This window comes from Oryx dammah, unplaced genomic scaffold (genome assembly GCF_014754425.2).
Source record: "Oryx dammah isolate SB20612 unplaced genomic scaffold, SCBI_Odam_1.1 HiC_scaffold_24, whole genome shotgun sequence".
Classification (NCBI taxonomy): Eukaryota; Metazoa; Chordata; class Mammalia; order Artiodactyla; family Bovidae; genus Oryx; species Oryx dammah.
Window position 1 is genome coordinate 20,936,397 of NW_024070208.1, and position 16,604 is coordinate 20,953,000.

General features: G+C 35.1%; 1 protein-coding gene across 7 annotated transcripts in view; it reads right to left on the reverse strand.

The window, feature by feature from the left end:
- INTS6 (integrator complex subunit 6) overlaps nucleotides 1–16,604 on the reverse strand; it is a 104,137-nt gene that overhangs the window by 21,226 nt on the left and 66,307 nt on the right. For all 7 annotated transcript variants that reach the window (XR_005725651.1, XR_005725650.1, XM_040266938.1 and 4 more), the window contains 10 exons: nucleotides 13,127–13,279; nucleotides 12,182–12,314; nucleotides 11,178–11,272; nucleotides 9,376–9,486; nucleotides 8,180–8,395; nucleotides 5,900–6,026; nucleotides 4,951–5,093; nucleotides 4,513–4,744; nucleotides 1,698–2,069; nucleotides 530–623 (listed from right to left, as the gene is read on the reverse strand). Coding sequence is in view for 5 of the 7 variants with exons in the window: in XM_040266938.1 (XP_040122872.1) it covers nucleotides 530–623; nucleotides 1,698–2,069; nucleotides 4,513–4,744; nucleotides 4,951–5,093; nucleotides 5,900–6,026; nucleotides 8,180–8,395; nucleotides 9,376–9,486; nucleotides 11,178–11,272; nucleotides 12,182–12,314; nucleotides 13,127–13,279 (1,676 nt within the window). In the remaining 2 variants the exon portion in view is untranslated. The remainder of the gene's footprint in view (nucleotides 1–529; nucleotides 624–1,697; nucleotides 2,070–4,512; nucleotides 4,745–4,950; nucleotides 5,094–5,899; nucleotides 6,027–8,179; nucleotides 8,396–9,375; nucleotides 9,487–11,177; nucleotides 11,273–12,181; nucleotides 12,315–13,126; nucleotides 13,280–16,604) is intronic.

Genomic DNA, 16,604 nt, shown 5'->3' on the forward strand with positions numbered 1-16,604 from the left:
TTTCCAGTTAACTGCACTTTGTGGTCACCGTTTATAATCTTGATCCACATTCCTTGTACTAAAGTACATAATCTTGGGCTACTGAAGCAATCAGAATAAGGCTCATTTGTCCAGCTCTTGTCCCTTAATTACATGTTTTCCCACGTACAAATGAACTGCATTCAAATACTGCCTTTCAACGTTACTTTTAATCACTAATATTAACTGTAGTTCAAATATACAGAGAAAAATGAAAGACTGTAAAATACAAAGACATCAAAAAGCCACAGAGTAGGATAAATGAGAATTATGCCAATACCTGTAATGTGTAGAGAGAAAGGGTTCACGATTTCTAAAGAATTTGTGTGTGGCTATTTTTTAAGTGACCTTAACTTTCAATAAACCAAAAACAAGAGAGAATTACTTATTTACACATTGGTGTGTCATATATATGCATAACAACACAAGTATAAAGTAGATACTGTTAAAATACCAACTATAGAAACTGGGGACTCATTTCATCATACCATAATGTAAACAGATTACTTACCTTGATGCTTCTTTAATGACATTTTGTAAAAATATTAGTCTTGTTTGTAAACTGCCTTGCACATGCTTCAGTAAAGTGAAGATTCTTTCATATTCTTAAAATAAGAGAAGCAAAAAGAAAAGTGGTGTTACTTTGCACACTTATTCAATATTTTTCTATTACAGTTTACTACACATCAAGATTAAGACAAAACCAAAAATAGTTTACCTAAAAATTTCACCATTCATTAGAGATTTTATAATACATGTATTTTATCAGATATCAACAAAGATAAAATAACTTGTCAAACATTGCCTTTTCTTGGTAAAAGTTCTCATTAGGGAACTCATGTATGTATCAAAACATACAGCTTAGAAGAACGAGTAAACAGCTTTTTGGTAGTGCCACTGAAAAATAAGAAGTGGCCTTTAAAAAAATCCAACCTTATAACAAACTCTAAGTTACAGCTAACATAGGGGGTGGATAAAATAGAGGAAAAAAAATAAGAGTGCTGTCTCAATTTCAAGTTTTCACATAAGACTTAATAGTCCTTTGTCAAGGACTATAAGCTCCTAAAATGACCAGTACTGAGTCTTACCCACTTCTGGACCACCCATGGGCACCATCATAGCAGGTGATCTGTCCAAATCTTCTGAATGAATATCAATAAGAATATTGAAACTTTATCTCACAAAGTTCTTCTCTACTCATGTAACAGAGAGCTTCATAATTTTTGTTTTTTGGCCTAAACGCATCCCTGTCACTATTATAGTTTAAATCTTAAAAGTTAAGATGGTGGGTAGGTACTGTGCCAAGAACTTTACAGATATGAAGTCATTTAATATTCACTGCATCTTTGGGGTTTTTTTCTGTTACCTTAAAATTCCAGTTGCTAGTTGGTAGAATGTTCAAGACTATCAGTTCCTGTCATGGGAGGAACCATGTTTAATTTTTATCTGTGTGTTCCCCTAGTCTACTCTCATCCCTCCTTATTTACCACACCTAACACAGTACTTTGGATATAGCAGATACTCGCTAAGTGTTGGCTGAATAAAGAATGGGATCTTATACAACTGATATGTTGTTCTTAAGACTATTCTAAAATCAGATCTATGCTTTAGTTAATTTGACTTTTTTCTTAAAGCATATACAAAAATCGAATCTGTTGTCTGTCTCTAATTATACATACTTCTTCCTGGCTTTCGGATCTCTTTCATTATTTGTGCTTTTAGTTCAGTGTTGACCTCTTCATGGCTTCTGCAATGCATCAATTTCTTTCCTTTGTTGAGTGAAGATGCTGGTATATTCTCTTCAGGACATTGTTCTTTATCTCTGGGCTCCTCGTGATTTTCTAAAAATCCACCAACAGTGAGGTCATTAGTTCCTAAGTGGTCGTGACCAAGAGCCTCTGTATGATTGGTTGGTCGTTCCAACAAGTTGGCTGGAGAAGATCCTGAAAACTCAGCTTCCATAGCATTTGGGGTAGTATCTGATGACAGCTGGTCTGCAACATGATTCTCAACCACATCATCCATCGTCGAATCATTAGTGGCTTCAGAAACTAAAAATAAGGAAAAAAGAAAGATGAGAGCCAATTTCAAAGCACACAGTAAAGAAAACGTGAAAGAAACAATATTGCAGCAAATCACAACTGATCTCCTTGACTCTTGGAAATTAACAATGTGATATGGTTCTTAAGCTTTGCCATATATACTGTGTATTTCAATGTGAAACATTCACAGTATTTACAAAATCTGTACAATTTTTGCCTGGGGGCAGAAAATAAAAGTCAGTTTAAAAAAACGTTTAGTTTTCTGCTTTTTTCTATGGCAATTTTATTAAATAAGTGGTTTTCACTGCTTTAGGGACACATATATGATGATTACCATGGTTATCCTTTTATTGAGAGTACTAGTTCATTCCAACTTACCTCTGCCTTATACAGTTACTATTTACAGGCAAAAGTGAACACAGGAAGTTTAACCTAATCAGTATTCTGCAGCAACATGGCCCCAAACCTCCAGAGCGCCTTTCCTTATAACCATCCACTTGGTCTTCACTACTTGAGCAATGAAGAGTAGCTGGTTCCACTTCAGCTCACTAGACTAGACTTAAAAGGCTTGCAAGCTTGCCACTTAATATCAGATTATTGTATTTGCTCCCCAGAGAAAGCAGCTGAATTCTCAGTTCCCTGATTGCTCACCAAACCACCAGGAACCAGCTGAATTCATTGCCTTACTATTCAAAATTTAAACTCCCTCCCACAAAAATTCTCTGAACTTCTGACTCCCTTCCTCCATCCTAAATCTTACTCCATGATTTTCAAACTTCAATGAATAATCTCAACAGCAACTCCAGTTTTAATTGAAATCCAACTCTCCTGCAAAGAAAGCTCTCGCCCTCTCAAACTCTCTCCATGGACTTAAAATAAGGAGGTGGAGTCACTAGTCTCTTTTCTTTCCAATACCACTTCAAGAGCATTTCTCCACGCACTCTTGTGAAAACTCTTCCTCTTTTCATCTATAAAATCCTTCTGTACCTCTCTTTTTTCTATGTTTTCTTTTCCTGGAAAAATATATCCACACCAGATTCTCTGTCCTGTAATTTACCATAATCTGGATTTTGCTAATTATTTCCCTGTAGCTACAGAGGCTCGATCAGATTGATGTTCATTCAGTATTTTGGGTGGCAGATACTTCAAATGTAGTACTGTGGAATCCCATCAGGAGGGATCATATTTGGCTTCTCTCCAGTTACCCATGAATGATCACCACCTATAATTAATTACTCCATTAAACATACCCTTCATCAATTCTCATTCTTCCCCAATAATATTCCACATGACTTAGCGACTGAACAACCTTTTCACTTTAATGCACTGGAGAAGGAAATGGCACCCCACTCCAGTGTTGTTGCCTGGAGAATCCCAGGGACGGGGGAGCCTGGTGGGCTGCCGTCTCTGGGGTTGCAGAGAGTTGGACACGACTGAGGCGACTTAGCAGCAGCAGCAGCAGCAGTGGGGACAAGGCAGTTTACTGAGGAGGTTCTGTTTAAGCCAACATTTGATGGATGAAATAGAAATTAATAAACTGAAGCTGTGCATTTTCCATGTTACAGTAATAGTACTCTTACAGGAAGAGTATACTCAGAGACATACTGCGAGGAGCAGGGCGTTAAGGGAACTGAAGCATTCTGGCATAGTTGCGGGCTGCTGGGAGTGAGGTAAGGGGAGAATCAAAAGAGAAACATACAGAGTCTAGATCATAGAGGGTCTTGGAAGCCACTGTAAAAAATTCTAGACTTTATTCTAAGGACAGTGAAAATCCACTGAAAGAGGTAGTGATCTGATCTGATTGGCATTTCATAAAGACCAGGCTGACATTACTGTGTGGAGTATTTTTTACTGAGTGAAAGTGAAGTCGCTCAGTCGTGTACGACTCCTAGCGACCCCATGGACTGCAGCCTACCAGGCTCCTCTATCCTTGACCCCACAGACTAAGTTAAATCCTCTTGCCAACTACTTCCACAACAAGTATACTTGACTTCCCTTTTTGTAATATTCATCACACTTCTAAGGAAATGTGTGATGACTTTCTTTCCTCATTATAAATGAAGGCAGAGATCACTATTATCTGTTTATAGCTACATCTCAATGCCTAACCCTGTCTAAATTAAGCATATCATTTAATAATTAGTTGCTGAATTAAACAAATTGAAAACCATCTTTCTGTGGGTATTGATAATGCCCCTTTAAAAACTGTCATTTCTAAACGCTAAAGATTTGCAAATGATATTTCAAATCATGATAGCTATTAAGCATAATGAATGAATATATGAAATGTTCATTAAAAAGACATAAAAAATGATTACATGCTAATTTGGAATAAACAAATATCTTCGCTAAACACTCTTGGAACTTCATCCACTTTTTCTATATCAGAAAACTCTCTCCCATGAAGAACCAAACTGAAAGCAGCAAATACTGTTTAAAGAAAAACCCTTACTTTTATGAAGAGGAAGGGGTTTAATGAGGTCTGGCTGTGCTTGGGTCGTAGGTGCCGGTGGTCCTTTCCCCCCGATGTGGTTGTTCACAACTGGGCTCTGCTGCCGGCCCCTCAGCAGTGGAGACATGCAGCGCCGTCTCTTAGGGACACCTTGCATACTTGGTTCTCCAGGTCGTTTATGTTTATTTTGAGGCCCAGCCACAAGTTCATCTGCCTCATCTATCATCATACCCTGTAACAACGAAGAATTTCCTGACTTTACATATGGTTTTCAGTTGTACGACAAACTCCAATTCCCATTAAAGTACATTTTAACGATGTTGACATTGTATTCTACCAAGAAAATAGTTTTGGCTTACTTTAGTTAAATTAAGAACTGTTAAATCTACTGTGCCTCCCAAACAAAAAAAATTATATAATGGAACACTTCAAATTTACCTTTTTATCCAGCTTAAAGGGGTTGCCAAATGTATGCAACCTCCGAGGCTGATCAGGATCAAGTTCTCTTAATGGAGAAGGTACTTGCTTGAGGTATTCCTGGTAATTCCCCATTTGTGCTATAGGAACACTGTGCACTTGATCTTTTCAAACAGAACAAAGCAATAATAAAAGTTAACTTCACTAAAACTACCTTCCATTTAGTTAACAAACAATGTGTTCTTATGTATGAATGCTACCTGGTCTATTCTAGGCAACTTTTCCTTACCATATATTCTAAATTAGTTTGTTGCCATTATAAATATTGTGACAAAATCTTGAGTGCTTTTAAATAAAATTTTAAATAATCAATTTTATCTTCTAAACAAAGCAAAAATATTGCAGTTAGTTTCAGAATAGAATAAACAGTATGTGTAACCCTTCTACGAAAATGTCTCTTCTATTCTACTCCAAAGCAGAATTTAGTTAAAGCATAATTTACAGAAAAGAGGTATCACACAGATGATCCTTTTCATATAAAACTATAGTTGAAATGTTTATATCAGAGTTGGCAAAGGGTTAAGTTCTCATCTGACTTGATTTGTAGGTGCCAAAGGTATAGTTAAGGAAATACTAGAATATGACATATATTGGCCATTCCAAGTTAAACTATCAGATACTAGTAGATCACAAGAAAATGATTTTGTGTGTGCCTGTGTATGTGAATGTATGAAGAAAGCCATAAGGAAACTAAGCTATTACCAAAGGTTGTTTCCTCTGGAGAACAGAATTTGGGGCAACAGTGATGGTAGGAAGAAGTGTAGAGAATTAGAGATGACTCAACTTTCTATTTCATTCAATGAGAATGTAATATTACAGTCAACTCTTTAAAAGTTACAATAATACTCTGTATTTTCAATATAAAGAAAAGTTTACTGAAGAAATACCAATATAAAAACCATGATCTAACCTTCATCCTGTCCTTTAAGAAATCTGCGGGTGCTCTTCAAAAGATTAGATCTCATTCTTGTTAAGTGATCCAAAAGATTCCGTCTTGGTATGTCATATGCATTTCTAAACGTCTGTGGCTTCAAATCCTTTTAAAAAGATTCAAAGACAAAAATGTATTTTGAAACAGAATTAAGAGACTACAATCTCTAGCCTGCAGCACAGCTTTGAAAATAAGATATACAAGTCAACTAATTAGCCTAGAAAAATAGAATAAAGAGATATGATACCATCATAATGTACTGTTTTAATAACCAAAAGATAGTGAAGTGAAGCTCAACCGAATTATCTCAAATTCACATCTGTCCAAGATTTCATTATGCATTCTGGCTAACAGAAGTAAATAAAAGCTTTGATGTGTAATTTACATACCATAAAACAACCCATTTTACATACACAGTTTGAGCGCTAGTGAATGTACAGTTGTGAAACCATCACTAGCATCAGTCTTAGAACATCCCCATCACGTCACAAGATTCCATGTGCCCACTTGCAGTCACTCGCAATTCCTATCCCCGCAACCACTCATCTGCTTTCTGTCTCTCTACATCCCATTTCAGAAATGGAATCCTGCACTATGTAATCTTTTCTATCTGGCTTCTTTCCACAAGCATGTTTTTGAGATTCATCCATGTTGTTCATGTATTGGTAGTTTATTCCTTTTTACTGTCTTTTCCTTTTTACCTGGATATACTGTATCTTTATCCATTCACCAGTTGATGAACACTTGGACTGTTTTCAGTTTGGGGCAATTACTAACGCTGCTATGAATATTTGCATACAAACCCTTTATACACAAGTATTTTCCTTTATCTCAGTAGATACCTACAAGTAGAACTGTTGGTATATAGCAACATTTACCTTTCCTAAGAAACTGCAAATTAACTGTTGATAATTTTCATCAACAATGTGTAAGCGTTCCAGCTGTTCTATAACCTTACCAACATTTCATATTTTTCAGTCTTAAATTTTAGCCATTCTCAGTTCAGTAGTGGGCATAAAGTGGTATCTCACTGTGGTTTTAATTTGCATTTCCCCACTTGACTAATAATGTTGAACATCTTTCCATGTGCTTGTTCAGGTCTGTATACCCTACCTGGTAAGGTGGCTATTCAAATATTTTGTGTATTGTTTTACTGGATGCTTATCTTTTTATTACCAAGTCTTAGTGTTCTTGCCTGGAGAATCCCAGGGACGGGGGAGCCTGGTGGGCTGCCGTCTCTGGGGTCGGACAGACTCGGACACGACTGAAGCGACTTAGCAGCAGCAGCAGGATTTCTTTATATATTTTGATACAAGTTCTTTATTCAACAAATGCTTTTTCTCCTAGGCTGTAGCTTGTCTGGGAGAAACTTCAAAGTTTCTTCTGAAGACAAAAATTATAATTTTACTAAAGTTCAGTTTATGAAGTTATGTGTATGTGCTTTTTGTGTTGTAGTTTAGAAATCTTCATTGACCCAAGATCCAACATCTTATAGATATTTTTCCTGTAGAAGTTTATAGTTTCAGTTCTTACATTTATAACTATGATCACATTAACTAATATAAGGATCAAGTTCATTGTTTTGCAGATGGATAGCTAACTATTCCCACCCTATTTGTTGAAAATACTGTCTTCTTAACCACTAAATTATTCTGGCATCTTTGTTAAAAATTAACTCTATATATGAAGGTCTACTTCTGTCCCACTGACCAAATATTTTTCCAGCAACACGTATGTTATCACTGTAGCTTTATAGTAACTTTTAAAATTAGACAGTGCAAGTTTTTCAGCTTTATTCTTTCCCAAAATTGTTTCAGCTACTCTAGGACCTATTTACCTCCATATAAATTTTAGAACCAGTCTGTCAGTTGTGACAAACAGACAACTAGGATGAAGATCTTTTTAATAATGAGTATTCATAAAGCATTTCAGGATTATACTGCATAGCCAAGGTCAGTAGTATAAGTACCAAACTACAGTGAATTCTACTATTAGCTATGTAACTTCAGGCAATCTCTAAGTCTGTTTTCTATCTATAAAATGAACATGATGGTTTGCTCTTCATCAGTCCATCTGCTCACCCACTCACCATGTATAGTGTTTTAAAATTCAATGATTCAATAATATTAATAGCATAATTGATCATTATTCTGCAGAGGTATAGAAGTTTGGACAAACCGATATCAGTTAATAGAAAATTTGACATACTCGACAATATAGACTATTACTAGAGCAGTACAAAATTCACGTAACTATTACCTTATTGAGCAAAGCAACTTGGAACCCAGTGTATTCTTTCATATTAAGGTCCAGCAGTCTGTGAGGAACATCCTCTGAAATTCCCTGTAGCAGCTGTTGAAAATCTTTCCTATAAGCCATTGATAAACCATGTGATCTGCTTCGGACTTTAATTCCAGTTTCCTGTACTACTTTTTTGCCTACAGAACCGATGACTCGATCAGATTCTATTTTGGCCTAAAGCAAAAATAAATAAAAGCTGTCTTGACGTGATCTGAACTGGTAAATTAAAGGCTAAAAATAGTTTCAGTCTTTTATAAATTAAGTATTTATCATATTTTAAAAGAACATAAGAAATTAAAAATACTACTGAAGTTATGTAGTCTATGTCAAGTGCTTGGTAAACTGAACACAGTTTAAACAATAATGTCTTATGATTTTAAATCATCACAATTCTTACCTTTTGGAGAAAATCACACAAACACAACTTCGATTTATTAACACCCACTACACTGAAACCATGATATATTAGTTAATACACCCTAAATAAAAATTCCCAACTCAGAAGTGACATAAAATTAGAAAAAAATCTTATCAATATCTACTTAAAGACATTATTACTAGCATATAACTAAATGCTCACAGATAAAGCAAACAGCAGTATTTTGACTCTTCTAACCTACAATTCAATTAGTTGAAGTAGAGATGGCAAAAGTACTGGAAAAATTGTGCTTTATACGATTTTAATAACTTGGCAGTTAAAGGGTATACTGCTTGACTAATCTGGTATCTACTAATGTGATTTATGTCCAAAATGACAAAATTCAGTATTTTTATACATATTTCAAAAGAAACTCCCATTTTTATAGAAAATGCTATAGGTTTTAAAACATAAAGCAAAAGAAATTGATTTTTTTTGACTGAGAAAAACAAATTTCTAACAAATTTCCCAAAAGAAAACATGAGGAATGTTAACATACAAGAAGGCTAGGATCACATTAATAAAGCTAACTTTCACAAACTAGATTATTATTTGAAATTGTCATTTCAAAACATAGCATATCATGCACTTTAGAATTATGTTAATATATATGTGGTTTTAAAACGTAATCTATTAATATAATCCTACTAGAACCATCAAGAACTAGTATCTGGCCTACTGACCACCTTAGCCAGTACCATTCAAAGTACTTAATGGCTCTATTTCTTAACATTACCTGCTGACTCAGTTTTTTGAGGTATGAAATGACACTGTAACTAAGTCCATATTCCATACTGTCCGCTATTAGGTTAGGTGCTCCCATCATTCTAACAGCTTTCTTCAAAGGCTATAGGAAAAAAAAAACACATCACACTCAATCCTAAGCTTGTCAAAATTTATAGCCATGAAAAGTGAAAGTGAAAGTTGCTCAGTCATGTCTGACTCTTTGCGGCCCCATGGACTATACAGGCCATGGAATCTCCAGGCCAGAATACTGGAGTGGGTAGCCATTCACTTCTCCAGGGGATCTTCACAATCCAGGGATTGAACCCAGGTCTCCCGCATTGCAGGCAGATTCTTTACCAGTGGAGCCATATATGTATTGTCAATTTTGAAAACTTCACCCCCGCGAAACCTCTCCTTTTCTTCAATAAGGGTCACATATCATATTTGTACTTCATTAAAATGTTTGTCAGTGGTATCAAAGGCAGTTTGACATACTAAACAAGGATGAGAGGCTATAATAACAACCCCCAGAGTAAGAAAGGGTGAAGTCCTGGACTTCTTAGTATCATCTGGAATAAGAAGGCAGAAGACACATTGCAGATGTAGATTTCATAGAACTTGGGTGGTAAGTGAAAAGAGGAGTCAAGGATAATAGAAGATTCTTACCTTGGGTAATGATAGGCTAATTAAGAACTACTCTGTGCAATGAAAAATGTCACTGGCACAACAGTCTAGCATATGTGAATGGGACAAAGTCAGAAAAAGGATGACAGCCACCCACTGACATATTACAAAGTGTATAAAAGCACTGGTGTCAAACTGGAATCAAATCCCAGACCAGATATTTAATATCCATGTGGCACTGGCTAAATCCCCCTAGATGCTATGAAACATGAGTCAAAAATATGTAGCAGTTCATATTCCAGTGTTTCCTCCTTTCCCCTCTCTTACACAGCTGGTACTATCTGCTAGACACACACAGATTTTCTCTTACAACTATAATATATGATTTCAAAGCTTAAGAAATTAATGTTATTAGAGATCATTTAGAAAGATTACAGTTGAATATTATAGTATTCCTGCAGTAAAAGCAGAAGTAATGTTTTAATAAAGTGTTCTAGAAGTTATTTTTCACAAAATCAATAAAGTAATTATTTGCCTGGAGAATCCCATGGACAGAGAAGCCTGGCAGGCTACCATCCATGGGGTCACAGAGTCAGATGTGACTTAGCAACTAAGTAACAACAATGTATTTAATAATATATGTATTACTGGTCCTATTGTGATACACTAGGTTTCAGGGAATGTTTCTTGAGATTCAGAGAATAATGCAAACAAGCCTTTTTTTGTACCTGTAAGGAGAAATAATTATAAAACTGCAATTTAAAAAGGTTAATTGTAAAAGCTTAAATTCTAAAGCCAGCTGCCTGGGATTGAATTCCTGACCCTGATATTAGCTGTGTAGCCTTAGATGAATTGTTTAATTTTTTAGTGTCTTAGTTTCCACATCTGTGAAATAAAAACAGTTATTTCTGCCTCATACAGTTATCATTTAAATTAAATGAGGTTAACACATGTAAAGTGCTAAGGATAGTATCAGGCAGGCCTGAATAAGCATTATGTATATTCTCACCATCATCATTATTCTGCAAATCACTGAAACATTTCTTTCTCATGTTTATATGGGTCATTTGTAAATTTTTCATGACATTTATTCTGTAACAGCAATAAATAAAAGCTTTAATACCTACAGTAAACTATAAGCATAATAAAAATTTTTTAACATTCTATTTTTAAGAATAATATTCTTACCCCAAGATAGTAGGGAGGCATTGTCTTCAAATAACTTTCAAATGACTGTCTCCATTTCAATGTTGGTTTTGCCTTATGGACTTTAAACAGATCATCTATAAATGAATGCATAATGAGAATAAACTATCATCATTCAGTGTTTTCACATATGAAAACCAAGTCAAGTAAGTTTTATTTTTAAAGTTAGCTTTACTATTTACAAGAGAGAGAGGAAACATCAATTCTATATTTTTAACAAAATTAAAGGTGATAAATTTTTGGTTCTGACATTTTTTAGTAGTAGTAATACCACTTTAAAAATGAAAGGGTGCCAATTAAAGTCTCAAATTAAATGTAATAATAAAGGTAGAACGAGAAAATACACAAGGAAAATCTAGATATGAAACAGATTGGAATACAGAAACGAAGTATACATGAAAACATATTTACTAATATTTTGTCTATTAACCTTTAAATCTGATGCAATTCCATAAAGGAAAAGATGCCTTCTCCAATAGCACCCCTCAAAAAATTATAGCCAAAGGGTCTCCAATCAACTTTAGGCTTATTAATATTATTTAGAATATTATTTTAGAACAAATACTATTCATTCACTGAAAAATTTGCCAAAATAAAATTCTTAAAAAGAAAATACTCAGATCTAAGAACTATGCTTCTACAAAATATCTTAATTATTTACCATACACAAAGTCTGCATTAGTAATTCTAACTAGTTAGATATCTAATTTTCAAAAAACTTAGAATATTTAATTTAGAAACAAAATATAGTATCTTCAATAGTTTGTAGAATCAAAGGTGTTTGACACTGACTTTCAATATATCAGAAACATACAGCAGTTGCTATAAAACCCTTAACAGCTTCAATATTTTAGAATATTAATAAAAATCTTCATTAATTTCCAGAAAACAAGAACACTCAAAAAGGGAGGGATGTTCCCAAAGACTGCTTTTAGGAAAATTCATATGTATGCTAGGCCACAGAGAACATGACAAGAATGACTTACCTAAAAGGGGAAGGAGCACTGGGTAATTGTAAGGCATCACAAATAAGTTGACACAGTTCAGTGCTGTACTGGCTTTCAAGTAACCAAAGGGATGGCCAAGTTCACTGTATTTTGCACTATTGCTCACATATACCTGTTAAAAAGTAGTTAAAAGTTCACATTTAACAACCTTTGCAGAATGTTATATAAACCATGGATTCAATTTGACTTTTTAAAAAACACCAAAGTAAAAAAAAAAAAAAAAAAAAACACACCAAATTAAATTTTTAGAGGTTCTAATACTGAGTGAAGAGCTAACTCATTTGAAAAGACCTTGATGCTGGGAAAGACTGAGGGCAGGAGAAGGGGACGACAGAGGATGAGATGGTTAGACGGCATCACCGACACAATGGACATGTGTTTGGGTAGACTCCAGGAATTGGTGATGGACAGGGAGGCCTGGCGTACTGTGGTTCATGGGGTCACAAAGAGTTGGACACGACTGAGCGACTGAACTGAATTGAACTAATACTGAGTGAAATTAAGTCAGACTGAGAAAGACAAATACCATGATATGCTTATATGTGAAATCTAAACAAAAAGGCTACAAATGAACTTTATCTACAAAATACAAAGAGTTATAGATGTGAAAAATAAATTTATGGTTACTGGGGCATGAGGAGGCAGGGAGGGATAAACTGGGAGACTGCAACTGACATATACACACTACTGTATATGAAACAGAGGGAACTAATAAGGACCTACTATATAGCACAGGGAACATTACTCTGTAGTAGACCACTACAGAGTATATATGGAAAAGAATCTGAAAAGAGAGGCTATACGTATATGTGTAACATATCTTGCTGTACACCTGAAACTAATGCAACAACAATGTGAATCAATTACACCTCAATATAAACTAAATAAATAAATTTTTAAAATCACTATAGCCTTTCAGCTTACCTGCCAACATGTCTGAGGAGATTTTCTTTCCAGGATAAACTGAGTCAGTGGTGAAGGTTCCAACTCGTATTTGTCAAAAGGCAATTTATCAATAACCATGGGTTCACAGTCTGTACAGGAAAACTTCACTACAGGATGAGATGTACGAGGTGGCTAGAAGGCAAAGTCTTATTGTCACTCTTTCACAAAGTACCAGAAACAAACTTTTAGTATCACTCACTGTCAAAGTGTACTCAGTGTCTCAGTCTCACTAGTGAGCATTTAATTTGCTACCAAAAGCACCACTAAGCTGAAAGATAATACTTAAAAGTCTAATGCTTAAACTATCAGCATTCGCAAGAAAAAAAATAAATAACACACTTCAAAATCTGTACAGGATTAAAATTTTTTAAGTCTTAAAATCAGATTCATCAGAAAACTTAAATGCAGTGTTTTAGAATTAAGTATGGGTTCATTAATTTTTGCATCTAACAAGTAGTTAATGTAATTAGAAACCTTCCTAAGGCCACAGTTGCAGCAGTTTAACTACCTGATTTCCAAATTGATGATGCACATTTATCAGTACGAGGTTTTAAATATATATATACTTGTAAATTATTAATTTATAGGTATATAATATATACCAAAATAATATTAAAAAATAGAAAAAAGGAAACAAACGGAAGTTCTACTGGTTTCCTTCCGTATTCCAGTAAACTATTGGTTACCCCTATGGTAAATATGCCCCACTCTGGAGACCCTATTCTAGAGCTGCAAAAACTGCGATACTTTAAAAAAAAAAAAAAAAAACAAACGGCATGTTATTCTATTCCCCCTCCTTAACAGTCTCCTTCCTAAAAATCTCACCAAAAGAAGATTGGTGAAGAAAATATGAGCTATGAGGAAATAATGTGAAATTTCATAAATATAAAGGACTCCTTCTAGCTTCAGTTACTATCTATCAATACATAAACTGGTGGCTCCCAAAACAACTGTCTTGGGATCATCTCTCATTTCTCTTCATGTATCCAGCCACCTACTGGACATAACCTGAATTATCTATAGGTCCCTCAAACATAGTACTACCCAATTCATTATTTCACACCCAAACCACATAACCTGTTCTAAAAACCTAGATGTTATCCTTAATCATCTCCCCCTTACCCGCCATACTTAACTGTCACAAATACCTAGATTCAGTGATACCACAAATTCTCAGCCACTTAGCAAACACATAAATATGGGGCAGATGCTCACTACTATAGATGCTGCCCTCTAAGCTAAATTCTCATCTCTCTGAAAATTTATCTATTTCTTACCACTCTAATTCATGCCTTCATCATTTCTTAGACTAGATTAGTACAACTGTATATTTTTAATTAGTATCCCTAATTAGTCAGCCCCCTCCAATCAATCCCATGGCCATGAAATATAAATATAATCATGTAATTTTCCTGCCTCAAATTATTGAGTAAAAGTAGCATCCAATCACCTAAAAATAGGGCCAGACTCTATTTTTTTTGTTTTTTTTAAACAAAGAGCCTTGACTGTATGGTCCCTATCTGCCTTTTAACCACCATCCCATATACACCCTGTGCTCCAGCCTTAAAAACAACTTGCAGTGGCCCAAAGAGATCACTGTCTTTCATGCTTCTGTGTCTCATGTTATCCCTGAAGTCTGAACTGGCAAGTACTAACCTCCAAGAGGCTTCTTTCCTGACACACTCTAACCATGTACCCCAAACCCACACCAGGCAGTTAGGTACCACCTCATCTGGCCTCTGCCCCACCACTTTGACAGGTGGCACACTGGACTCTATTATGGTTATACAGCTGACCTTCCTACGGAAGGTTCCAGATGGGAAGCACTATGTTTTACTCATCTTCTGCTCCAGTACCTGTCACATACCTGACAAACAGCTTATTGAATCAGTCTATGAAATTCATGGGGTTTTTTGGATGAAAATACTAAGATCCATTTAATATCCAAAATAATCCTATGAGATAGGAGTTATTATCTTTATTTAACAGATGGTAAATTGAGGCTTAAAGAAGATAATTAACCAAAGACACATGGCTAATAACTGGTAGAGCCATTCAGAACCAGTCTCTAATAAATCACATTTAATTTCAGTATCAGTACCTCTTATATGAAATCCTATTATTTACAGAAATTTCATTCCCCTCTAATATCCTTCAGTTACTAAAATTTGCCAGTTCTTTCCAATATCTCTTTTTTAACATTCTCTCTTCCATGATCTTAATTCAAACTCTTACTAGCTCTATATTGGGCTTCCCTGGTGGCTCACACAGTAAAGAATCTGCTTGCAATGCCAAAGAACTGGGTTCAATCCCTGAGTTGGGAAGATCCCCTAGAGAAGGAAATGGCAACCCACTCCAGTATTCTTGCCTGGAGAATTCCACAGACAGAGGAGCCTGGCGGGCTACAGTTCATGGGGTCACAAAGAGTCGAACACAACTGAGTGACTAAGCACAACAGCTCTGTATTAAGTCAACTATAGCAATAGTCCTCTAGGTAAACAGCTTACCTGCCAATTCATCTCCTGATTCTGCTGCATATAACCACCACCAGATTAATTTTCTTAAAGGAACACTGTTAAAAATGTCTTCAGTTCTATGAACACCACTGAGAAAAGCTCAAATTCCTTAACCTTGCATGTAAAGTCATGAGCAATCGTTTATTTAATAGTATTCTCAATGTCCTACAGACATATTATGAACCACCTATCCTCAGATACTTTCCATTCCTCTAAATTCACCTTGTTCTTTCCTACTTCCATACTTTCAACATTGTTTCCTGTTCCAGCTAAAATCCCACCCACATTCCACAATCCTCTATGGCTTGTAACAGTTTGCAATAGACCACTAGAGTAATACTGATAGATAATGCTTGTGGTGCTGGTTTTGGATTTCTTCCTGTGCGGCTCAACATGTGCCATATGCACTACTGTAAGTGTCAAATATAACTGAATAAACAACAATATAATGTTTCACACAGATATGATAGCTGTTCTTTAAGAATTCTGAAAGGCTCCAGCAGAGAAATTAAAATGACCAAAGAGATCGAGAGCTCTCTAAGGTTAGACTAAAAAACTATGATGGTTCCATCAAAAAAAGGAAGACAATCTCTCACTGAAATGTATAAATATTTTATTTCATGAACTACTTCATTAAATCCCTAATGAACAAAGGAAATATCACAGCTCTTGTATAGAATAAAAGTAAAAAATTATCCTGAAGAATTGATACAGATTTAAAGCATAAAAGTTTTCAAAGAGTTTAACTTAATTCATAAATGATAGCCACATCAAAAATTATTAAAGACTACTTAAAGATCTTTGAAATAACAATTCTTATCTTCTAAGGGTAACATCAAAAAAGCCACTGTCAGGCTCTCCCACAAAATATTCCACAGTGTCCTCTGAGTTACTACAAAAAATACTAATCTGAAAAATGTGTATTAACAAGACTGAATAAA